Source organism: Eleginops maclovinus, chromosome 17 (assembly GCF_036324505.1).
Source record: "Eleginops maclovinus isolate JMC-PN-2008 ecotype Puerto Natales chromosome 17, JC_Emac_rtc_rv5, whole genome shotgun sequence".
Taxonomy (NCBI): Eukaryota; Metazoa; Chordata; class Actinopteri; order Perciformes; family Eleginopidae; genus Eleginops; species Eleginops maclovinus.
Genome location: NC_086365.1, coordinates 9,847,185 through 9,873,154, shown reverse-complemented (window position 1 = coordinate 9,873,154; position 25,970 = coordinate 9,847,185). Strand labels below are relative to the sequence as shown.

The 25,970-nt window shown below is 41.4% G+C and overlaps 2 protein-coding genes across 5 annotated transcripts in view; one reads left to right on the top strand and one right to left on the bottom strand.

Moving 5' to 3' along the window:
• Positions 1 to 18,661, bottom strand: part of tmem178bb (transmembrane protein 178Bb) — a 69,959-nt gene extending 51,298 nt beyond the window's left edge. Inside the window, exons 1-2 of the mRNA XM_063905896.1 lie at positions 18,610 to 18,661; positions 17,703 to 18,348 (exon numbers count right to left, since the gene is read on the bottom strand). Coding sequence (XP_063761966.1) covers positions 17,703 to 18,084 — 382 coding nt within the window. The 5' untranslated portion in view covers positions 18,085 to 18,348; positions 18,610 to 18,661. The remainder of the gene's footprint in view (positions 1 to 17,702; positions 18,349 to 18,609) is intronic.
• Positions 18,662 to 20,568: 1,907 nt separating this feature from the next.
• mrps33 (mitochondrial ribosomal protein S33) lies at positions 20,569 to 22,537 on the top strand. Of its 4 annotated transcripts, none has more exons than XM_063905894.1 (4): positions 20,595 to 20,640; positions 20,680 to 20,744; positions 21,523 to 21,742; positions 22,073 to 22,537. In XM_063905894.1, exons 3-4 carry the CDS (start codon positions 21,528 to 21,530, stop codon positions 22,176 to 22,178), a joined length of 321 nt encoding a protein of 106 aa, XP_063761964.1. In that variant the 5' UTR covers positions 20,595 to 20,640; positions 20,680 to 20,744; positions 21,523 to 21,527; the 3' UTR covers positions 22,179 to 22,537. The 4 variants fall into 4 exon arrangements, with proteins under 4 accessions (XP_063761963.1, XP_063761962.1, XP_063761964.1 ...); XM_063905895.1 differs by having other exon boundaries at positions 20,622 to 20,640; positions 21,526 to 21,742; XM_063905893.1 differs by having other exon boundaries at positions 20,569 to 20,744; positions 21,526 to 21,742.
• The last annotated feature ends 3,433 nt before the right edge of the window (positions 22,538 to 25,970 follow it).

Here is a 25,970-nt window from a genome sequence, read left to right as displayed (position 1 = left end):
ACATGCTACCTGAACTGTCCAAAGTTCAACGACCAACTCAACTAACATTGTGTGTAATCAATTCCCAAACAAATATTGGACCTATTAATACTTACTTGGCTAACCCGTGGCCACTTTTACCCCCTCACACCCATACAGTCCTTGAAGGTTTGACAGTGAAAAGTGTCACCGTGGTCCCCCTCAGTGATGAAATGTTCCTCCCAATTGTGTTATCAAATTACAATTAAACCCTCATGTTCAACAGAGGAAGGCTATTGTGCAACGACAGCATGCAACCCCACACTGAGTCATCCATTGCCATGGAAACTCAGAGTTAAGCTCCTACATTAGCAGGTCGCTGAACTTAAGATGTGATCGAAAGCTTGGCAGTGAGTCACAACACCAGCAGAGTGGAGAGGTGTGATAAAAAATAACTAAGTATATTGTTTTTCATCATGGCATTTTTAAATACAGTAACAACATTTAATAAACAACAGTTGGGCAGATGTGGGCTAAAAAAGCCGGTATGATAGCGAAAAAAGTTGCCCAATAAACATGAACAAGCTTTAATGAGATTGCTGTTCGTTTAGTTTTTGTATGTCGATACGTTTACACTTATATATAACTGTAAAAGTTCCCTTTTGATCTAATAAATAGTTGTTTCTCAAAGGTTTCTGCAACCTTACAAAAAAAACCTTTTACCTTCATGGTGCTTGCTCAGTTATCATGGAGAAACACATTTGTCTTCAAACTTAAAGGGGCCCTATTAGGTAATCCAATTAAAAAAAGGGGGCCGCGAGGGACTAAGCGAGGGGGAAAACAGTGTCTGACGCGCATATAACGCAGCCTTTACGCCAGTATCCGTTGAAGCTTTTATTTGTTGAATAAAGCGAGCAAACAAAACAATTCAGCGATGTATGCGTGATGCGGTCAACAGACATTATCCACCCCAATGCTCACTCCCTTTCCATCTATCACCAGGTGAACAGGTAAGAGCAAATGGATATATCTTCTTGTCACCACCCAAAACCAATAGACGCACCCACCGCCTATAGTGACTCAAAATATGTGACAGAACAGAACACCCTATCCGTGTGGCTCCTACACTGTAGTTTGTTATATAGGTTTTAGTGCATGTAAAGGGTCTGTAAAAGCTAAAATCCCAAAGTTACCTCCATAGGAAGCTTTTCTCCAACACATCCCGCCCCCCCCCCTGCCTGAAACGCCTCCATTGGACTCCTTTGTTTACTTCCGTAACATAGTGACATCATTATGTAAGCCGTGCGCTTGCATTGGCTAGCGCTTGACACATTGTACGTGATAGGCTAAGGGACGGGACATCTCTAAGTGGTTGACTAATCACGACAAAGCCAGCAAGCTCACCAATCAGAGCAGACTGGGCTCTGGTTTCAGACAGAGGGTGAAAAGAGGTGCATGGACCCTGAAAATGAGCAGAATAGGGCCCTTTAAATACAGAAAGTGAATTTTCATTTGAATTACATTATAACATTGGTAGCCATTGACTTCCAGACATCTAAAGACAAGAAAAAGTGAGTTGGAGGTTAAAGAGATGTTAATGAAAATAACTTTTAAGTATTTAAAGCCTCTCCTGCTCGCTTATTGTATTTTGGATGAATCCCATTGTTGCGAGCATAAATGGAAGTCATTTTCAGATCATTAATTACTGTAGCTGATTCAGTTGATTCGATGCACGTCAGTTTAAATTAGTGCGGTTTAATTGCCTTGTTTCCTGATATTACCCAAGTTGTTTTCTTTGCTTGGATCACCTTGATGTTTGACATTCTCTCATGAAAAAATGTAGGTAGCAATCTTCGCTTTCTTTATCTCACCCTACACACCTGACTGCGTCGCTTGGAGCCACAGGCATCGACAGCAATAAAAAGATTATGGAAGGCAGAGTAGTTGATCCAAGACGGCCACGTTTCCTCAGCACCCTGATGATATAGCTTTATTATCTATTTCTGACGATAGAGAGTCTGAGAATACAGAGACAGAACGGGGAGGCTGTATGGGCAGAAATTAGTGTCAGTAGAAATTCAATTTGAGCCATTTAGGTTTTTGTTTATTTAAAAAAACTGCACTGAACAACTGTTGTCAATATTAGTTTGGAAGGGAAAATGGAATCGTGTTGCTCTGAACCTGTATTATAGAGAAAATTCATTTGGAGGGAACTTGCAGACAATTTACATGCACACAAACCTACAGTACACACTACAGGAAAGGGAAAACCTCAAGGGGCATATTCAGGCCCCTTTAACTTCTATTTCCAGGCTATGAAGTGCAGATTCACAGATCACTGGCAGGATTTTCTCACGTATGTTTCAACTGATTGCGGTTGTCTTTTCACCGCCCAGAAAACTATCTCCATGAATAAATGTTGTTCCCAGTTTCCTGCAGGGAAACTGGTCGGTACAGAGCCCTGACCACAACGCCGACATCTTTTGGATGTACTGAATCACAGACTGACTGAGAGCCAGACCCTTTAATACATCAGTAATGGACTTCACTAATGCTCTTTTGTCTTAATGGGGGCAAATCCCCACAGGAGGTGCCAACATCTGGGGGCTGTTAGAGCAGCAGATTAATGGCCATGACGTTGGAATCAGATCTTCCGCTATGACAAATTGGTGTCATCCACATACTTTTGGTTACAATGTGATTTGTAGATGGAGTCCACCAACTTTGTTGCAGTTTTAGATAACTGGAGTAACAATCCTCTAAAATCAATTCAATTATTCCCATTATGTAACCCCTCAGAAATGAAACATTCCCAGAGTTTATGTAGCTGGTTTTCATTAACAACTGGCAGTCGAAATGTATCACTTTTGATGCCAACATATGCTGCTTTATTACCAGTAATACACAACTCATCTGGTGTTTTCTCAGCTACCTACTGCAGACTTAAAATAAGCTCTTTCATTTCCTGTTCACAACTAATGAAGGCGGTAGAGCAGAGGGTTAGACTTTCTTTAATGGGATATGACAGTGAGCCAATGAGTCAGCATAATGCCTTCCATTATTTCATTTTCTCATTTGCTGACTGCTCCTTTAAATCTTTAGCTTAAAAAGGCAATAATCTTGATTTGTATCTGTAAGCAAATCAAAGACACCTGGACATGAACTTCACATAGATTAGAGTTTAGGGGAATGGGATGCAAAGGGAAACATTTTCAGAAGTGCAGCGATTCAGCCAACTTCTGGACCTTCTTCAACATCCCATCTCCAATGTCCATTATAACTAAACACTGATCATTATAACATAAAAATAGTTGTGTGACATAAACAGATGTGACTAATGATGAAAGAAGTAGCTTTTTGTTACTTAGCAGAGAAAGTAGCTTTACAAAATGAAGCAGCTGTTTCACATCTGTCCTCTGCTGTGCTGCGAAACTCATCTGGGTCAGGAGCAAATTTATTACAGTGTTACTCTTCTTCAAGACTTCTACAACAATGTTTACTCATTAAAAGCCTTTTGTAAACTGTGAGATTGCATTGGTTTACAAAGATACACCATGTCTGTGTCAGTTTGTGTATAATTGGCTGAATAAACAAAGAACTATTTGGCAAACAAAGGCAACAAAAGAGCAAAAGCAATTGCAGGATAAAATAATGGAGTGAAGAAGATAAGAGAAACAAAGCAGCACGCTGGTGTGTGTGTGTGTGTGTGTGTGTGTGTGTGTGTGTGTGTGTGTGTGTGTGTGTGTGTGTGTGTGTGTGTGTGTGTGTGTGTGTGTGTGTGTGTGTGTGTGTGTGTGTGTAATCCTGTGTCTGCTGAGGAGGTCCTGGTGAGGAGAGGCAGCTTTCTTGATCCCGACACCTATCTCATCCTGTCAGCAGGCCTCAGCCAATTATTCAGAGGGAAATGGATGTCATTCAAATGTCAAAGCTATTCAATTGGCCTGCTGAGCCTCAGCCACATGTCAGAGCCGCTAATTGAATGCATCTCAGAGGCTGCATGAATCAGGCCTGCTGCATGTTTTAATGTGCCTGCCTGCCCTGTGTGGGCCTGCCTACAGTTTGCCGATGCGCACTCACAGCGGTATAGCTGTATAAGGACGTAATGACTGTAAACGCACTGAATATTTATATATTTTAATGCGTTATACATCTATATTTTATGCTCCCTATGAGAATACAGAGGTGGGTTGAGTTTTAAAAGAAAATGCTACAAATGTGATGTAATGCAGACTGTAGGCATGACCATTGAAAGGATTTTACAAGTACTCATATGTCCAAGCACCAGTACTACCTAAATATTGAATGTCAGCCAGAAGCCCGAAGATATTCATAATGTGTTTTAGTTGCAGTGGTCTAAACCTCAATTTCTTTTAAGATATGTCAATTCTTTCAGGCAAAAAAAGGCAAGAAAGCTTAAATGTACTCAGCTAATGCTAACGTAGGTTTAATAACTGAAGGAGGGGGGAAGTATTTCATCTCATCTAGGCTTTTCTTTCACTAAAATCAATTTCCCGCCATTGAACACATGCAAACTGTTTGATGTAGGAAAGTTTCAGGTTATAACATTGGTTTAAGAGATAAAATATATAGCTTTAACATGCTTTTGCATTATTTTCAGTTACATTTCTTTCTAATATTGTAGCTCAGTACCTTTTCTTTACTCAGTCTGACATACTTGTATCCGTAGTAACATTCAAATGAGCCCTTTAATGTCCCATCATTCTGCATGTTGTATTTATGAACTCAGTTAGGAGGTAAAAAGAGATGAAAGAAGCAGGCTGAGTCGAGAGCTTGATGATTATTAAAGGTAACAATCAGTTAAGTAGAATGAGACGAAGGCCCCGTGAGGGTTTAAACAGGGTTACGAGGGGCCAAAGTATTCATGCGTTTCTTTCTGTGGTGATGAGAAGCAAACACTAAATTGCATTTGTCACTGTGCATCATTGAATGCTTGATAAAACTGAACCCTATTGTATGTTCAGTGATAAGGTTCCATGCTAGCAATTCAAACATAGCTCTAACCATAACCACAACTATATGAATGTTTTTTGTAACAGGGGTTTGTAACAGTTACAGAAGGTGCTTCAACCAATTATTCTTTCCTAAGGACGTCACATCGAAAGTAGCCATTGCGAAGCGCCATAACCAGAGGCTGAAACCTGACAAATGTGCAGTAAGTATCAAAAGGTCCACTGACAGCACGGCATTTTCCTTATGCCACATGGACAATTAAAGCGGCCCTCTTATGCTCATTTTCAGGGTGATATTTGTATTTGCTGCCTCTACTGCTTTTAATGTTCAGACAGCTCTTTGTTTTTCTCATACTGCCTGTGCTGCAGCACCTCTTTTCCCCCTCTGTGTGAAACCAGAGCCCAGTCTGCTCTGATTGGTTAGCTGGCCGGTTCTGTTGTGATTGGTCAACCACGCTGTGCCAGCCCCTTAGCAAATTACGTACGATGTGTTGGAGCACCAACCAATAGATTTGCGAGTGTTAAATGATGTCACTATGTCGTGGAAGTTAACAAATGAGTCCAATCGAGGCGAGGGGGGACTTTGGGATTTTAGCCTTGCAGACCATTTACATGCCCAGACACCTATATCTATAACACACTAAAGCATAATATGGCTTCTTCACTGACATGATGTTGGTTCATTATGCAAACTACTTTCAGATGCCGTTTTAAAAGCAAGAAAAACACAAAGAAAGTTGAAGGAAAAGAAAATGTCCCCACTGCAGATATTCTGCCTTCTGTGATTCATACTGACCTTCCACTGCTGCTTGAATCACAATGTGAATAAGACAATGTATTTTCCATATAGACCTTTTCCGTTCAGCTTTTTCTGCGATACCCCTCCCTTTTCTCTTCTCCTGCCTGACAACATGCACAGCTAGACAGTGAAGGTGTCACCGTGGGAACCAATCTCTTTTTCCATGTGTGTCGTCATGTGTAGCAGGAAGCCTTGTGGTCTAACCTGCTGACACTCACAAAAACCGCCGGTCGTGATCGCTCCTCGTCTCGATTCAGATTAGATGCTGGCTCAATCTCCCTGAACATCATCTGTCAAAGACTCATCGCCACGTTTCCATGACAACATAAACCAGGGGATGAGCAAAGGGTTTTTTGTTAATGATTTTTAGCAAGCAGATGCTCCCATTCTATCCGTCCAGCGTTATTTGGTGATTGAAAATGAGCGATGTTTTAAGTGAGTGTGAGACGATGTTATAAGCAGCGCAAAGCTAAGATAACTACCGCTTTTCACTTAACAACCAGCCTGGATGCTCCACTTGCACAATAATGGCCCCTTTATAGGAGATAATTCTTGTATTGTCCTGCGGTCCAGAGCAGTAAAAAGGCCTTTCTTGTGAGGGGAGGCAGCTGTGGCCACAGAGCTCCCTTCATCTGCTTTCCTTCCTCACACACAGGCAGCCAGTCTCTGGGCAGGCAGAATAAGGATCTGATTGATGCTGGCTCTTCCTGAAGGCCCACAGCGCTCTCTTGACTTGATAAGCCGTTGATTAAATGGGCCAGATGAAGACGAAGCTGGAAAGGCACCGCAGGAGAGCGAGCTGCCTTCTGAAGAATGGAAATGTCCACTGATGGGAAATAAAAACAGGGTTTTTACCCCAAGTCTGAGTCTCAGCAGTGCTTCAGACACTGTGTGAACTGCACTGTACTCTTTGAACTTGACTGTACTGTATTTAGTTATCTGGATGTTTCTACATCTAAAGGGAATAAATGCTTTAGAGCAGACTTTCCCCACCTGGGGATAAGAACCCCAACAGTGGGTTGCAAGACAAATCTAAGGGCTCATGAGAAACAAAACATTTCTGCTGCACACAAATAGTATTTTCCTTGCTGCATTTGTGATTTATTGGATAATAAAGTCAAACGGTTGTAGTAGACAGCTCTTTGTTTTAGGTTATAATCCAAGTTGGTTAGGTACACGGGTGGTTCACCGCAATTCCAGTATTCACATTTGCATAAGACACAAAAAATGGATTCAACAACTGCCTTTTTCCATGACACAGACGAGGCGAAACTGACTCAAAAACAACAACTGTGAACAACTCTTCACACAATGTCCATCCATCCATCTTCAACCGCTTATCTGTAGTCGGGTTGCGGGAGATCAGTTCCAGCAGAGGGCCACACAGCTTCCCTTTCCCTGGCCACATCAACTAAACTCTGACTGGGGAATTCCAAAGGGCTGCCAGGCCAACATGGAGATATAATCCCTCCACCTGGTCTTTGGTCGCCCCTCGGTCTCCTCCCAACTAGAAGACACTTCAGTAGGAAGGCGTCCAAGTGGCAGCCGTATTCGCAATCAGTTTTTTTCGGCCGTCACACAATGTTATTGATGAAAATTCAGATGGAATTTAGTTTTAAAATGACTGCATGACAATTAAAATCTGTCTTTACATAACGGTACAAGTAAGACAAAGCGTGGACTTGGAAAGCCTCCACTATGCCAACAGAACCGGGGGCAGTATGTTTGTGACCAGGGCGATTATGTTAAACTAGACTTGTTATCCATAAGGTGCAGGGTGAGTAAATGGAAGATGTGTGTGTGTGTGCGTGCGTGTTACTGAGTGAAGAGACGGGGTAAGTTCCTCCTCACTTTGTCAAAAATGTGTCTTCTGCTCCAGCCCACACATCTCCATTACGCCTATGACTGCCAATCACAAGTCCGGGACACCTTTGTTTCCATGGGGATTTCACGCAGTCGTGACACATGCCAGGCAGTGTGTGTTTAACGTACTGAAAGAAGCCAACAGGGTTGATGCGTGTGTGTGTGTGTGTGTGTGTGTGTGTCACCATCCACAGCTCTCATGACATTTATGTGGGCTAAAGTCATTTAAATGGACTTTCACACATGAGCGACATTCTGAAATATTATTCTGCCTCTCACTTCGCCATTTCTGGGGGGGAATATTAAAGTTCTACCTTCCTTTTAGTTTGTAATCTCCGAAATAATGGACCCATGTACAACCCTAGCGTCATTGGGGACCTCAAAATTGAGCTCCTGCTCCGTGCAGATGATGTGGTTCTGTTCGCTTCATCAGACTGTGTCCTCCAGCACGCACTGGAGTGGTTTAGAGTCGGGATGAGTCAGAATCTCCAAGTGGTAGGCAATGGTTGTGTGTCAAGAGATAGTATCGGAGAGCATCATTTATTATTTATGATGGGCAAATAAAACATTTTCTACATCTGCGTTGTCTGTGGTGTGTACACATCTGAGAAGGTATCATGTGTATTGTATGTGTGGTAGTGTGCAAAATGCCCTGAGGCTGCTGGAGCTTCTGACATGGCTGGTCTGTCGGAGAGAGCATGAGGTCATCAAACATTGATGTTGGCTTGCATGGCTGTGGGGAAACAAAGCACATTCGTCCTCCCCATCTCTCCACCCGCCCCCCCCACCCCCTCTCCTTACTCTGCCTGTGGTTATAGGAGTCAGACTGACTTCATGATGAGTAAGTATCCCAGCCCCTTGGTGCTCTCTGGCTCTGGCCTTTACAAACAGGCAAAGTTAAAACTTAACAGTCAAATGTACTGTACACATATTAGCAAATTACCCTTGCACTGTATAGTGAGAACAAGTGAGAGGGTTGGACTGAATGAACACCATACTGATGACTAAGCTACTCTCGGGGAAGATTCTGCTCAGCCTTTATTAACTCGTGTTGGTTTCCAATATGGCACTCACTCAAACCACGACTCTTCAGCAAATAAACTGCTGTTGAAAGGAGATTCTACACCACTCCAGCCCCGTAACTCCAGACCACATAGACTGCACAGCTTCCTACTATATGCCACCCTAAGCAGTTCTAATGTGTTCCTTGTTCTCTCTCATACCCCCCCAGGATTTTTCACAAATATATGCAAAGTGTTTCTAGTATTTTCAGTCTCATTTCCATGTAGTCAACTACCGACACTCTGTAAACGCCTCACATCATTTGATGTTTGCACAAGGCACCCTTTGGCTTCTGTACGAGAGGCACCAGGCTTTCAACTTACTATAATGGTGAGTATAATGGCTGCAGCAATATAGGATGTTTAAAGCAAGTGTTTGGCAATCCATTTCAGCAGGGATGCCTCCAACAACCACAGGACTTTCACACAGAAGACCTAAAACACCACTCATTTATAGAAAGACAGTCTTGAACACGTACATCAGATTCATCCTGTAAGCTTTACCTTAAGCTTACACTTTATTTTTCCATTTTTCATCAGAATTAGAATACAAAAAGCAAATGTGTTTTACAGTATTTAGGTGTACTCAGCATTTTTGACATACTTTGTAAATATTTTGGCAATCATACTTTGGTGGATGGCTTCATTGAATCCTATTGAAAATACATAATTGGATGTACTGTGTCAGTGTAAGTCAGAAGGTATAAATGGCTGGAGCAGCATAACAGGCTTAGTCAGGCTGTCTTTTCGATCTGGTTGCAGACTGCAGGGGCACTAATGAGGAGGGCTGCCACATATGTTTAAATAATTGAAGTGTTTCCACGAAGACTAGAGAACCCCTGTGTCTGCTGCTGTGGCCACAACAAACCATGTCACACATAAATAACCCCTCTCTAATACTTCTGCTTCAGGAACGTCAGGACGTCAGAAGTTGAGAAGTCAATACCAATACGGAAATTCCACAATTCCTAATACCCAATACGATACCACATAAAAAAAAATATATACAGTGGGGCAAAAAAGTATTTAGTCAGCCACCAATTGTGCAAGTTCTCCCATTTAAAAAGATGAGAGAGGCCTGTAATTTTTATCATAGGTACACTTCAACTATGAGAGACAAAATGAGAAAAAAAATCCAGGAAATCACATTGTAGGATTTTTAATGAATTCATTGGTAAATTCCTCTGTAAAATAAGTATTTGGTCACCTACAAACAAGCAAGATTTCTGGCTCTCACAGACCTGCAACTTCTTCTTTAAGAGGCTCCTCTGTCCTCCACTCGTTACCTGTATTAATGGCACCTTTTTGAACTCGTTATCAGTATAAAAGACACCTGTCCACAACCTCAAACAGTCATACTCCAAATTCCACTATGGCCAAGACCAAAGAGCTGTCAAAGGAGACCAGAGACAAAATTGTAGACCTGCACCAGGCTGGGAAAACTGAATCTGCAATAGGAAAGCAGCTTGGTGTGAAGAAATCAACTGTGGGAGCAATTATTAGAAAATGGAAGACATACAAGACCACTGCTAATCTCCCTTGATCTGGGGCTCCACGCAAGATCTCACCCCGTGGGGTCAAAATGATCACAAGAACAGTGAGCAAAAATCCCAGAACCACACGGGGGGACCTAGTGAATGACCTGCAGAGAGCTGGGACCAAAGTAACAGAGGCTACCATCAGTAACACACTACGCCGCCAGGGACTTAAATCCTACAGTTCCAGACGTGTCCCCCTGCTTAAGCCAGTACATGTCCAGGCCCGTCTGAAGTTTGCTAGAGGGCATTTGGATGATCCAGAAGAGGATTGGGAGAATGTCATATGGTCAGATGAAACCAAAATAGAACTTTTTGGTAAAAACTCAACTCGTCGTGTTTGGAGGAGAAAGAATGCAGAGTTGCATCCAAAGAACACCATACCTACTGTGAAGCATGGGGGTGGAAACATCATGCTTTGGGGCTGTTTTTCTGCAAAGGGACCAGGACGACTGATCCGTGTAAAGGAAAGAATGAATGGGGCCATGTATCGTGAGATTTTGAGTGAAAACCTCCTTCCATCAGCAAGGGCACTGAAGATGAAGCGTGGCTGGATCTTTCAGCATGACAATGATCCCAAACACACCGCCAGGGCAACGAAAGAGTGGCTCCGTAAGAAGCATTTCAAGGTCCTGGAGTGGCCTAGCCAGTCTCCAGATCTCAACCCCATAGAAAATGTTTGGAGGGAGTTGAAAGTCCGTGTTGCCCAGCGACAGCCCCAAAACATCACTGCTTTAGAGGAGATCTGCATGGAGGAATGGGCCAAAATACCAGCAACAGTGTGTGAAAACCTTGTGAAGACTTACAGAAAACGTTTGACCTCTGTCATTGCCAACAAAGGGTATATAACAAAGTATTGAGATGAACTTTTGTTATTGACCAAATACTTATTTTCCACAATCATTTGAAATAAATTCTTTAAAAATCCTACAATGTGATTTTCTGGATTTTTTTTTTCTCATTCTGTCTCTCATAGTTGAGGTATACCTATGATAAAAAATTACAGGCCTCTCTCATCTTTTTAAATGGGAGAACTTGCACAATTGGTGGCTGACTAAATACTTTTTTGCCCCACTGTATATATATAAAATATACACAATGTTGGAAAGGTCAGAATTCCCAATATAATAACCTTCAAACAACTGTATATTTAAATGTCATGACATAAGGAAATTTTACAAGATAACATTTGAACACATCACAATAATGTTATACTTTTCCCAAACACATTATTTACTGAAAAGGGCACAACTGTATCATATTTAACTAAATGGAACGGTTAGCTCTGTTTTTTTACTTTTAGCAAGCATGATGCAATGCCCACCTGCTGCTAACAGCTAACAGCTAACGTTAACTAGCTGCCCTCCTTAGTTTGCTGCATAGGTCACAGCCTTGAACATAGTAAGACACTGACATTAAGACAAACATTGAGGGATTTTGGTTAGCTTTAATAAGCTTAAGAATAATTTGTACATTTGTTTTTAATTAGATAAAATCCATAATGCTAGCATCAACTAAAGTAGCTTTACGCTGCTAGCATGCAGTAGCGATGAAGCCCCAGCCCAAGCTGAAGCTGACTGTGAAAAAAGAGTATTTGTGTAAATGTGTCATCCCTTATGTTTGGCATGGCACGATAACAATAATTGTAAAACATCTACAGCACAATATAGTCTGTTGGTTTACAAACATTATTTTCATCACAATGTTGTCACTGGAATTGAAGATCGAAAGCTGATCTTCAATTCCAGCTTACTCCCCCTAATAATCATCCCCCATCCGGTCATCTAGAAGTGAAAGCAGCTGCCCCGTGGCCCTTCACCACTACCATGTGTATATTAAATGAGCAGCTTTGGCAGCTGGCGTATTGGCAGGGCACCTATGAGGCACCTTTAGACTCCCGTAGTGTCTAATTGAACCCTCCCCACGATGCGTTGCCCCTGGGGAGCGAGGTAATCCAATCTGGAGCCTCTCCCTGCTCTTTCTGCCTAAACAGGACTGTGAATGTGTCTTGTTTGGGACCTGAAAGGCCTTTTCCTCAAACAGCGACAACAGATGGCGTAAGATGAGTAGACCTCGAACCCCCACCCCGTTCTCTCTATGTAATCCTCTTCTCTCTGACATCCACGTCGCCACAGCGATACTTGGCTCACCTCATCCTCGATCCCTAACTACTTTGTAGCCGGATGTCTCTGCTGCTGTTTTATCTTTCCCTTTCTCTCTCCAGGAGGTTTGTACTTTGTGACAGACAGAACGCGAGTCAGCGTGCTGCTCCCACAGCAGGAGGTCACATATCGTACCCGTGCCACAGCATCAGAAACCCCTGCCATATGCCAACTGCTCAGATTATGAGGTGAATCAACAACAATTATTAGACGCTGGTATGGCAGTGACCTATTTAGAGGAGGGGATGACTGCACAAAATAATATGCAGGTCAACTCAGTATATATCCAGATCCTTTTGGGTCCCTTTGAACTGCTACTATAGTATCGTTACTGTGATAATATCAATATGTTCAGATATGTTGTATATTAACTCTATAGTATATGGGTTGACTGCAACTAATGATTATTTCACTGTTGAATTATCTGTTTATATAATATAATTGTTTTTTTAATTAATGAAAAAAGTAAACACTTGTGTTGAATGTCTTGTTACATCAGCCAAAAACCTCAAATATAGAAAAAGCAGGAAATATATAAAAGAGGAAACACTTAACAAATAATGTCAATCAATTATCAATAACTTGTCGCTTATATGTCAATTGATCAACTTCTCAATTAGTTGATTTATCGTTGCAGCTCAAATATATGTACTATAGTACATATATACTGATCTTTATGTAACCTAATATACAGAAAGAAGCATTCGAATAGCAACAACAGTATAAATACTCTAAACTGAAGAAAAGTCATTTAAAACTATAGCTGCCATGTAATGTAATGCCTGGTAAGAGATATAGCTGTCAATAGCTGTCTCTGAAGTGTGGAAGAGAAGCTCAACATTGTACATAGTAATATTTTACACTGTAATAAGCGAGTAAATCCAGAGCCATTTGTCCATTGTGGGAAACATGGCTATATGAGTTTTGTATGTCTCTTGTTATCAAAATGTCTGTAAAAATGGCTCCCAGCTTTCAGACCATTTGATCCATCGGGGACGTAAATCTCGCCTCACAAATATAAACATTTTTAAGGCTCAGTATGTCCTATTACTGCTGGCCCGTGTAGAAAACATAGTCTCACGGAAGGTTAAACTTCATTTATTGGGAACAATTTTTAGTGTCGGATAAATCCACATTTAGTGCTCCAAACATGGAGAGAGAGCAAAGCCCATTTCGTGGCATTTGCAAGCAGTGGCAAGTACTTCCGGTTGCAGCTGCAGATGCCACTTCTTTCCGAAGCATCTGCGGCAAACATTTCTCCCAGCAAAGTTTTCAGAAGTCTTAAATGCACTCTGAATGTTGGAATCCTGAAAATACTCACTACATGGGGCGGAAATCCTGCAGCAGAAGCTCCTCACAGTGCAAGCATTCCCACTGCCTTGGGCGCTGAATTTGTCACCCTGCAGCCGCAGATGCCACTACTTGCCGCAGATGCCTCGCCGCAAATGCCTCGGAAGGTAATGCAAATGCCACGAATTGAGCCAGGCCCTATTGCCAAAATGAGTATTGGGAAGGACTGTGTATTTGGGATTGAGTTAAAAACAACCATGTGTTCTTGGGAGTAAAGGGAAATGTCCCCTAGTGTAGCTCATCAGATACAGGCACAATCCAGTGTGATTGGTTGTCTGCATATGGGATGAGTTGACATCATTATGGTCATCTTCTATCCCCCAATCTACATTTAAAAACACACAACTCCTCAAACTGTAACTGGTGGTCTGAAATAAAGTCCAGGGCTTCTCCCCCTCCCCCACTAGCTTCTATAAATCTGTCTGTTGCTAGATGGATGTACGAGAACGGGGAGTTTGAAGTATCAGAATTGTCAAATATAAAAGGTATATGAAAATCAGGATTGATCTGCACACGGAGATATAATCAGGGGCTTTTGGATTATGAATCATCCCTCACATACAGGAACGAGTGTCGGTGTATTTATATAAAAACAGCATTATCTTATTCAAACAGATGTTGAATTACTCTCTGTCATTTCTACATAAACGGTAAGACAGAAGAGTCATTATGAAAAGGCGGAATCGGGCCGGTAAGTGGATGTAGAAACAGAGAACATACCGTTAGTAAAGCTATGATTTGACAGTGGAGATTAAAATGGATAAAAGTGAAACAGCATGTGGCGGGGAAGGCTTTGCGGTGACCTTTGACCTCCCAAAATCCTTTAAAAATTAGTATTATGTTCTTTCTGCAACACATGTTAACAGTAGACAAGGCTCATAATGTTATATGTCACTGAAAGTCACCGTGCACATTTGGATTGGGTTGAAAGGTTTTCAATTTCCAGTTGCCAACTTGATTAAATAACCCACTAAATCTGGCTTTTGTTTTCAGAGGGAAAGGTTACATTTGGCATTCGTTCCTGGGAGGAATATCTGACTCAATGCTATGATGACAAGCGTTTAAGGAAATATTTAACAAATTAAATCAACAAAGATTTAGACAATTATTATAATGAATCAACATACAAAACATATACTTAATATGCTCTCCTTAAAACCGTCAGACAACAGCAATGGACCTTGCTGATTGCCGTTAAACACACCTCTTTCAAAAGCAAACAAAACCATAAATCTCATAAAAACCGTCACTGTTATTCTTTCTGTTGCTCCAATAATGAGTAAATCTATTTAGAGAGTTTGAAAGAGTGATTAAATAGTCAATAGAAAGAAACTATCGCTGTTTACTAACACTGCAATTGTGACGTTGAACAAGACCGGATCCATTTCCAAAGAGAATAACGACACTCACATAGACCTATTGAAATCGGAAAAGCCATGCCGTTGAGCGACCAATGGTTCCAAACAGAAGCCCGTTGCAGATTTTAACACTGTTTGTTTTTAGTGTTTAACAAGCAAATTGTTGAGTTGGTGAAATGTTCTAACATATTAATGCTTTACCTCATCTAACTTAAGATAGATTTCACTGGCAGTTAGCCATGATAGCAAAATGTCTCTAGCTATGATTTTACGTCACGTTAATTGACCTAAGTTTAGCTCAAATGATGTGTAGAAGATTTTTTTCTTAACACTTCCGCTCTTTGTTTATCAACCAGTTAAACCGTGGATATGGACTGATTGTTGACATGGTTGTTTGCGCGGTTGTTGTGTTGATATAACTGCATGGTGACGAAATCATGTAGTGTCACAGCGTGTTGAACATCATCAGGAAGAAAATGTATAATCATACTGGTAATGGGAAATGTTTTTATTGTCTATTTTAGATTACAATGAACCTTAAATATGTGCTACATATTTGTAAAGGCACTAGCAGTGTAAGTAGAAACAGTGGCAGTCACAGCAGTAGATATAGAAGAAGGAACATGAGCAGTACAAGTAGCAGGAACAGTAGCAGTATTAGTAGCAATAGAAGTAGAAGTGTTAGGGTGTGTGTTAGTAGTGAGCAGATATAGTAGTATAGTAGTTATAGTAACAGTAATGGTGCTAATAAGTGTAATTGATGTTGTGGATGGCTTCTGGAAGTCACTTTAGCTCAAAGTGAGCTGTAAGCCTGCGTTGATTCCACTATTGCACACATAAATAATCTCCACCGCTCCATCCTTATTGACCCATCAAGGTGAAGTTATTGTCAAATGCATCATGATCACAAACCGCGCTGTACTTTTCCATGCTGATGGAGCTGAGAGCTGGAACAGATCAAACCCCTCTATGGAGGCATTCATCTGATCACTGAGCACACTCACTGTGGGCTGCCCATTACTGCAGATGGTAGGCCATCAAGACCATTGAGGCGTCCTCAAAGGAAGACACAGCTGCAGCACACACACACACTTATTCAAAAAGAGCACACACACACACACCCTCGCCTCATCCAGCAACCTCCATCAGAAACATGTCTGTCTTTTCACACACAACAAGTCCGTGTAGCACCGGGAGCACAAATAGAAACTAGAATTTGTGTTCAGATTATATGATTACTTTTAACTTTGGTCAGGAACACAGGAACCACGGTGGTTGTTTGAATGAACTCAAGGATTTATGGACATTTGAACAATAGATTAAACCATGTTTCGTACTGCGATTGGTAAGACCCCTCATATCCTGGCTCAACTGAGTAACATTTGATCATGTTTCCTGAAATGTTGGGAACCACAGGATTAAATGTTTATTTTAGAAAATGTAATAAAAAAATTAACGGTTGTTTTTTTTTCTTATGACCGCTTTCTTTTGTTGAACCATCAGCCAAAACATTAAAACAACACAAATGAATCCGATGTAATCCAAACAGTGTCAACTATTTATTGTTTGACTACCAAAGATCACTTGATTGACCAGGCTTTAAATGTATCATGGCCATAAGGAGAACATAATAGAGATCAATAATTTAATGATGATGATGATGATGATGATGACAAATCTAAGAAGTCCATCATGTTTGGTTTTTTGAGTGTAGGTTTTTAAAAAGTCCTAGTTAAATATAATCTATATTAACCAGACTTTTTATTCCCCACTATCAGTTACTATCTCAAAAACCAAGTATAAATAAGACTCTACGAGGAAAGTAAAGGTGTTAGCACAGTACAACAATATTAAACATTATAAATCAATTCTTTACATTTAAAAAAAATGCAAACAGAAGGTGTTGTGTATTTTACCTGATAAAAAAACAGCCCCTAAACCCTGTTCTGTGTCAGAAATCTAGTTTTAACACTGCAATACTGTGTGTATTGTGCACATTCCTACACTGATCTGTGTGAAGTTTGGATTAGTCCACTATTAAGAATACTATAGGCTACACATGTCAGAGTGCTGGGAGAAATGAGGGCTCACTTTATTCCAACCATCTCCTTTTTGGTGAAGTGATTACAGCCACAGGGCTGTATAGATTGAGACCTATGTGAGTCAGCCTCTAGAAATCAACTAACTCTTGATGGACAATGTAGGACGTATTAAAGGAAACAACCTTGAGTTACAAGCCCACACCCTGAAATGATTATGTCATTACTTGCACTTGTAGGGTCAAATGAGCATCACTTCTACAATAAGGTCAGACCTGCCACGTAGGCTACTTTTATCAGGCGTCACAATTAACATACACCCCTTTCCTGCAACATAGCATGAGCACAAGCAGTCTGTATGCTTAAATACCACAGGGCGTTCATACCAACGTACACACATAGACAGCTATGGACAAACATTAGTTTTTATACAATCAATAAAATAGCTTGATGCCCGTGTTCGCTGTTTGGTCAAATAATCAATCACCACAGATCTACTAGTTCATTTCCTTGATAGATGTCACATCCTTACTCTGTTTGTGTCTGAAATGCACACCGTTGTGTCTGCAACAATAACCCTTTAGCTGTATGTTTCATTCAGTCTTACCTTTCCGGATGAGGTCTTCGATTTCTTGGTCGAAGCCCAGTCGATGGCATTTCCTCCACAGCCCCATGTTTGTTGAGTTGTACTGCCTGCTGCACTCATCCGCGGCGCTCATGGCGAACAGCTGCCGCCGGTTCCGGGCCAGCAGCAGCTTCTCCTCCCAGCGGGGCAGACTGCTCCGGCTGGCCCGCAGCGGCAGGCTGTTGTTGGGGATGTAGATGAAGCCCGGGTCCTTGCGGCGGCTGGAAAAGCTTCGGCACCGCTCCCTGTATCTCCTGGCGTCGGTCTCGTACCAGTGGTCGGAGCACATCGCCACAGCCAGCATGCCCAGGGCGCAGAGAGAAAGAGAGAGCCCGGCGTAGAGCAGCAACTTCCCGGCAGCCATGCTGTCACAGCCGCATCAGCACCTCGACAGACGGACAGCTCCTCTGCGGCTTCTCCGCGACTTCAGCTCACATCACCTCTGGAGAGCAGGGCCATGATCGAGGTGTGGAAAGAGAAGGCAAACCTCATTGACTGACAGAAACAGTTTATTCCTTGTATTCCGGTGGTGTGGGCTTCGCAGTGACAACGTCTCTTCCTGCGTGGCTTTGCAGCAGCTCGGCGGAGTCAGGACGCTTATCTCATATCATCTTCAGCATCCATCCGTCTAAACAAGGCGACACCAACAAACACATAAGCACAGCATTCGAGCCTAGTCAAGCATATTATAATTAATACCAAATGCACCCTCACTGCAAAACCGTCACTAAATGAAACGATGGACAAACACGGGGGTAGCTTTAGAAACTGCAAGAGAAAATCTTGGAGCAGGATTTAGCTGAAGCCTATTTACAATACAATGGCATAGTCTACTAAATCAGCAGAATCATATGACTTACATGACGGGAACCGCTTAGATATAGCCTACCTGGTCTATCCAAATTGAGCCCATGCAGACCGCAGTCCATCAGCAGGAGAGGGGAGAGGGATCAGTCAGCATCCCCAGCACGTCTGATAGGATGACGGCCTGTTCGTGGACCAATCAACGGGCAGCTGTCTGGAGGTGCACCGAGTTAGCTTACATGCTACATGAGATTTGATTAAACAAACTAGCAGTGGTAGAATTTAAACAAAGTGGGATTCATTTACTCATTTTGATTTTGACATGCAGTAAGCTACTTGTGCTCACATGTAGGCAACTTCTACCATGAATTCTTTCAAACTCGAAGGCAAATGTTGTAGCCACTACATTTATTCAACACTTAGCCTACAAGCTAAAGTGCTAGTTACTAGCCACTTAGCTAGATTCTAGCTACTTTTATATATAAAAACACACCTTTTTAGAGCAGTGCTGGCCTCAGACTTTTTAGGGCCCTATGCTGAATAAATGATTGTTATTGTTTTTTTCTTACACACTTAGATTTCAAACTGCGTTTACCTTAACTTAACTATAAGTACAACTATTTATTATAGTTTTATTGTGCTGCTTTTACCAGAACTATTAAGGTTTTCCTTTGCCTTCATTTGCAATTTGAAGTCTTAGAAAACTTGATTCCTTTTTGAACAGCACTTTTATTGACCTTTAATAAATGTTGAGGCACTATATTATAGTGCCTCAACATTTTTAATAGAATGAAAAAAAGAAATGTATAACCCCAGAATGCAACATGTAAATGAGCTACTGTTTGCAAACATGTTCACTATAGCAACTTTATGAGGTGAAATTATACTAGCCTTTACCTCTTGTTTTGCTGCCCCACGTGGCCAAAAATAAATAAATGATTCGCTTTAATGACCCCTGGCCTTTCTGTAGCATATTGATACCCAACAGCAATTATCCAAATCGAATCCCTAGACAAACTTCACACTGTTATAAAATGACATAATGGGCCACTGGGCACAAATGCTTAGAAATAACATTAAGGCTTATTTAATTAAAAGCTGCTGTTGTGTAACCCAACAGCAGAAAAGTCCCCTGAGAAACGATGTGCTCATTGCCCATATATTTACTGTGTTTCATGTCAGACAGCATAACCCTGGTGTGCAGGTGAAGTTTATAAAATGTCTAGAAAAATCTATGGTAGCAGTTTTCTGTTTCTTCATATCTGGCGCCCTCCTCTGTTATTAAATGGTAACTGTAATATACAAATAGACATTTGATGTACACTACAAACTCCGTTCACGGTCAATGGATGATCCATGCAATAAGGAATACACCTTACTACATTATCAGATGAGATTTACTTTCTCACAGCAATTTCTGAACATGATTTAAAATGTGAAAGGTTTGAAGAATGCATGATGCAAATGACAAAATGCATGACATTTTTTGAATTATCTGTCGTGTTATTTAATTAATACACGTGAGTTCAACTATAGTTAACGTGAGTCTTTATTTGGCATAGCACGTTGTTAACAAATATCTTATGCTAGGTTGCTTTACCTGTCGTACCTTAATTGCGTCATCTCGCCCATAGGGCTGCAATAACATTTCACATTAACACACATACAGCAAAATAACACCACATTATCCCAACATTTATTGTGTAATATATAAGATAATGACACAATATATAAGATAATGACACAAAGCCAACGATTCACTAACTGGCGTGCAATTAAGAAATAACTGGAACTGGAACTTTGAGTAAAAGGTATTCCACCTGTCGGAACCTTTAGGAGGACGGAACAACTGCTATTTGCATACGATATTTATAAGACTTCATCAATAAGGACAGACTATCTGCATTGACTAGTTACGCTGTACGTTACGTTTATCTACGGCCTTTTGACTCATATATCTGTATTTTATTAATTATGTATAAGGTTGGAGGTTAAAATCACCACTTTACCATCAAACCGGAAAGGAATGCAACCAACCAATCAGCTTCACGGAAAATGATTCATGCGCAGTAGAGTTTGTGATGGCAGTTTGGCGTGTGAAGGTTAATGCTAGCTAAACCTCAGTAAACTTAACTACTACTGCCATTCAACTAGAGTTTGGTTCGTTTTACTAGGAGGGTGTTTCACACTACAAAGGTTTTACTTCCGCACAGGCTTCAGGTAAGAGACCATGTTATCACTGTTAAGAAGACTAACTGGACACGTGAAGTGATGTTATTCATCGTGTTGTTACAGGGGACCAGGGGGGTTTCATCAAGGTTTCTTGCTTAAATACAACCAGTACACTTCTAAACACATATCCACTGACATGAACTTACAGTGTTTAGTCAGTGCGGTTCTTTAAACATGCAATAGACTGACAGGATGTACGCTTTTTATACTGTAGATCACGAGTACTACGTTGGGGAGATGCATAGCCTACTTGTTCATTGTAAAAACATCCGTTTTGCATTGGTACTTTCCAAGTGATTTTACCACAATAGGTACACAAAATAATGTTCAATATTCCCGATTTAATGCAGTACTGAAGCAAAAAAGGAAATCAATTTTTTCGTTTTTAAATTTGAGCAGGGGATAGGTGGTTGAAACATATTGAATATATAATTAATTGCTTTAAAATTAGGAGGTTAAGGACTGTTGTTGGTCACAGTATAACACCAGTCACAGCTCGTATTTTTACTATTTACTATGTGCTAACTATAGGTTAGAAATGTATACTATATTGATACAATAATAATGCTATAGATCACAATTTAATAAATAGTGTATATATGAATATGTGTATATATATTTTATATATATATATAAAATCATTTTATTAAAAAAAATTATGTCAATGCTTTTCTAATAGCCAACATGACATGACATTTGAAAAGCTTGAACCAAAGAATATTTTCTACCAGTCTCCGGTTTGAAGTCTTCTCTCTGCTTTTTTCAGCAGTCATGGCCAGTTTGTCCAGCTATGCCGTGCGCATGGCCAGACTGAGCGCACAGATTTTCGGGGAGGTCGTGCGTCCGACTGACTCCAGATCACTGAAGGTGGTGCAGCTGTTCCAGGAGCCTCCCATGGCACAGAGGAAGGAGGTGTATGACTGGTACCCACAGCACAAAATATACTACTCCATGACCCAGAAGCTCCGGTTCATGGGACTGTTCAGGTACGCCTACTTTGGAAACATAAAATCTCCTAGTAAAGACACCACACTTTAAACATTTTCAATAGTTTTCCGATTTGGGCAAATAATACAATTGCGTCTAACTAGCATTTAACCATGTAGATTAGCCAATAAAAAAACAATGCTTCCTGCTTAAATTTAAAATGTAAGGCCTACCAGATGTGGGCATGTTGTCCCTTTAGGGCTGCTGGAAGGATTTGAAAATGACACGTCTATGGATGAGTGATCAGAACAAATTTAAGTGTTTTACTGGACCCAATACTCAGTAATCTTAATGAAAGCTTAGCTAAAATGTGTGCTCTTCCTTCTCAGAGACGAGCATGAAGACTTCAAGGAGGAGATGCGTCGCCTGAGGAAACTGAGAGGAAAAGGGAAGCCAAAGAAAGGAGAGGGGAAGAGAGCAAGCAAGAGGAAATGAGAAGTTAACGTTGGTTGGGGCCGTGTGCATGCTGTCTTTGGACATTACTGTTGCGGGACGTGGATCCTGAAAGAATTCCGTTGTTTTGGTCGGAAATGCAGTTTTCAATGTTGGGAATACCTTAGCTCGGCATGACATGAATCATCCTATGTCAGTTGTATTTAAGTGAATTCCATGCTTTTTATTGTTGAACATCGTCTCACAGATACTTCAACACGCTTATGGTAATGATCATCGGACCACACAAGAAGAAGAAGATTATGTCCATGTTTTTATAGAACTGTTGTTGGAAAGGCTGGAAAAAGATGTAAAGAAACAGGCATCCTGTTTTCTAAATAAAATCAATGTAAGGTAACAAAGCTCTTTGTGCCTGCTTTTCAAAAACTCTGCTGTAACACAAACAAACATATTGGTATTAACTTATACATTTCATTCAGTATTACCTGATCCTGTCAATATGTGGTTGTATGTTATGCTTTCCCAAAACATCATGTGTTCTTTTTAGCCATTAAATAATGAGTGGTAAAACATGTTAGCAACAGTTGTCTGAAGAATGTCTCACATGGCAGCTATAAACAAAGAGACAAGACAAAAATGTTATCACTCAGAAATGTATTCAAAGCCCAACCGTGAAAAGTAGTTTAAATCTATATGTATTTACAATATTTACAAGAAAAAGGGATGCCGTTATTATTTCAACGAGGTTAGCTGTGCCATGCTTCAAAGCAGTTTCTGTCAGGTATAAGGCAGAGGGCCACGTCACACTCCTTACACTTCAAGGGGGTGGACTGACTGGCCTGCCTTGTCTGCCTACAATGGATACAGGTCTTTCGTCCAGCTGATGACCTTTTGCTTTATCAGTCCCTTTACAGATGGCCACTGGTAGGTGTCCAGTGACAGACCTAGTTGGAGCGACAGCAAAAGTGACCCCACACAACTGGGCTGTCAGCTCTATCAGAAAAGCCCGGTTTGCATAATGCTGCTCCTTCTTCTCCGAGCAGAGTTCACAGTGAAGAATATAGCTATTTGTCGCTGCGATGTCCAGAAAGTGAAGGAACAGTGTCTTGTACCAGCCGTCTTGTGGTGTGCGGTGTAGTATTGAATGAGCTGGTCGGATAAATCGTCACCTCCCATGTTTTTGTTGTAGTCCACCACGGGCGTGGGGCATGTGATTGATTGAGAGGTCTAGCTGCCGTCCCGAGACTTCACTCTCCCCTGCACGGTGTTTCCAGCAAACGCGTTATGTATTGTGGAGCAGACGGGGACCTCCCGCGTGTCCATCCACTTCATGAAAGCCACCGGGTTCTTGCGGATCTACTTGATAGAGCCTCTGTGATCTGTTTTCCAGAAAGACTGTTTCTCTGTGTCCCTATATGCGCCACATGCACCAATACCAAGGGCATACAGATCTTTGAAAAGTTTGGGACTGGTATAAAATGTGTCTGTATAAAGATGATAACCATCCCGGTATGAGCCTGGGTGGCCAACATCCTCTCATCAATGGACAGGCTCTGCCGAGGATGGTAAAAGGCTTTGCAGGCTGTTTTGATGTTGTCTATAAGAGGCTTCAGTCTGAACAAGCGTTGTGCTCCGGTGTCCCCTTCTTCCTGTCGTTCTCAAAATCCTCCTCAGGATCGCTCAAATTAATGTTCCAGGATATCACCCGGTACCTGTCCCGCGGCATGATGTTGGCTGGAAACTGCACACGTCGTTGATGTCATTCAGTTTCAACCAGTGCGAAAAAGAAGGTCAGTCCCACATATTGGAGAAACTCCTGGACGGTGAGCTCTGTCCATTTATATTTCTCTCCTCCAGCAATGTTTTTAGCAGCTTGTTTGTTTGTGTTTGAGCATATCTTTAGAACTGCACTATTGCTGAAAAACTGCTTGAAAAGTTCCAGTGGTGTATACAGAACCTGGGTTGAGTTGATGTCCAGGGGGTCTGGTTGGGAGAAACCTTTTAGGCAAAGGATGGACATCAGGATCTGCCGCGGTCTTCCAGAACTTAACAGGAGTTGCTGGTTTATAGTGGTAGCCTGCCGAGATGGGAGATCTGGTTCGGGGTGGTGTTCTGGTCCGGCCTCTTGATTCCTGCCCAGATCCCTGTGTCCTGTTGCGTGGTGGAGTATGCAAAATCGCTCTTAGTTTCCCATGACCGAGGCCCCTCCCATTCTGTGGATGAGTTTCACTTGAAGAGGAATCAGAAGGGCTGTCATGCTCTCCAGCTGCAGAGGTGATGAGCGGTTCAGACGCCTGGTGCTTTTCATAACTGTAAAATAAAGAAAATCAGTAGAAATATTGAGAGTTTGAAATTTCAGATGGAATTATTGCTTCACACACACTACTAACACTTTGAGCACTCGATCAAGCATGATAGCCTAAGATAAATAACTTGTCTTCCATTCATACAGAAAATAACAATGTTGTTGTTCATACTTAACTGTTTGGGCCCAATAGCAGCAGTGTTTGATATTATTTTCTTATCAGAGTACCAGAATTACAGACACCTTTTCACAACATGTCAGTTTGCAGGTATGTGTGTCGGCGTGGAGAACAAGCATGTGCAATTCTCCTAAAAAAGGCAGAGATTATTGGCTTCCTCAATAACTTTTCCCACACATATAATGGCTCCTGCCACAATAGTGTGTAGCCTGACTCTGTGAATCCTGTGTCTACAGGTGTTTCTGACAAATAGGGAAACTAGTGTGTATTCAAAAAAATAAAATAAAAAGGTGGGGGATAATGCAGTTTGATCTTTATCTCAAAAAAGTGTCCCCACCACTTTTCAAAACAATGTGACGCCCATTGGATTTTTCACTGAGAATAAGTGTAAATGTCAGATATACTAAGTACTAAGGGTGATTTATACAAGTGATTTTCATTTAGGAGCAGTGGGGTTAAATACGATTACAAAGGGTTTAATACATTTAAAAAAGTGTAGGCCAATTATCACAGATGAATGAGAGGGGCTACTTACAGAATGGCGACCAGCTCAAAGGGTGCACGAGGCAATAGCCTGATAATTACCACTGCCTTAAATAACACACGTCATGATCACTCTCCAATTCTAACGCCAGGGCTTCTTCTGTGCTACTTCTACGCTGTGCCATTGCTTTATTTGGTTACATGTCAAATCAAACGCTGGGCTCGTGCGCAAAGCAGAGCTCTTTCTCCAAATTGTTAAAGGCAAGTGTGTGGACACGCCCACAATATCACCGCTCATGCAGGATACTCAATACACTCTCTTTTACACCCTCGATGTTCTGTCTATTTCCACTGCAGTTATTAGTGTCCCTAGTAATACAAATGAGCTATTTCCGACACACTGATGTCTGTGTGGAATGTTTTCCCTTATGCATGTCTTCTTATTGTTATCTTCCTTCTTCTTTTGTTTTTAGGGGGTGCTTACATGTTGCATTACTGCCATCTTGCGGTGTAATTTACTTCCTACAATTTGTATTGTTCGTATGAATAAATCAATCAAACACATTTATTTATAAAGCACATTTAAAAACAACCCACGTTGACCAAAGTGCTGCACAGAACACATCAGTTAGCCAACACAACCTTTATCATGAAATAAATGCTGACATTTAAACATTAATTTACACACAGATCGGCTCATAGCCTGGATTTAAAGCAGTCAATAGAGGGGGTAGATCTGATGGGGAGGTGGATGCTGTTCCACAGTCTTTGGGCTGCAATAGAAGAGGCAAGGACGCCCTTGAGTTTACGTTTGGAGCGAGGGACCACCAGGAGCCCCATGTTAGCCGACCTGAGGGGCCTGGAGCTG

Coding starts and splice junctions, on each gene's coding strand:
- mrps33 (XM_063905893.1), top strand. CDS start 21,528: ATGGCCAGTTTGTCCAGCTATGCCGTGCGCATGGCCAGACTGAGCGCA. Junction 21,743..22,072: donor CGGTTCATGGGACTGTTCAG/GTACGCCTACTT, acceptor CTTCCTTCTCAG/AGACGAGCATGAAGACTTCA.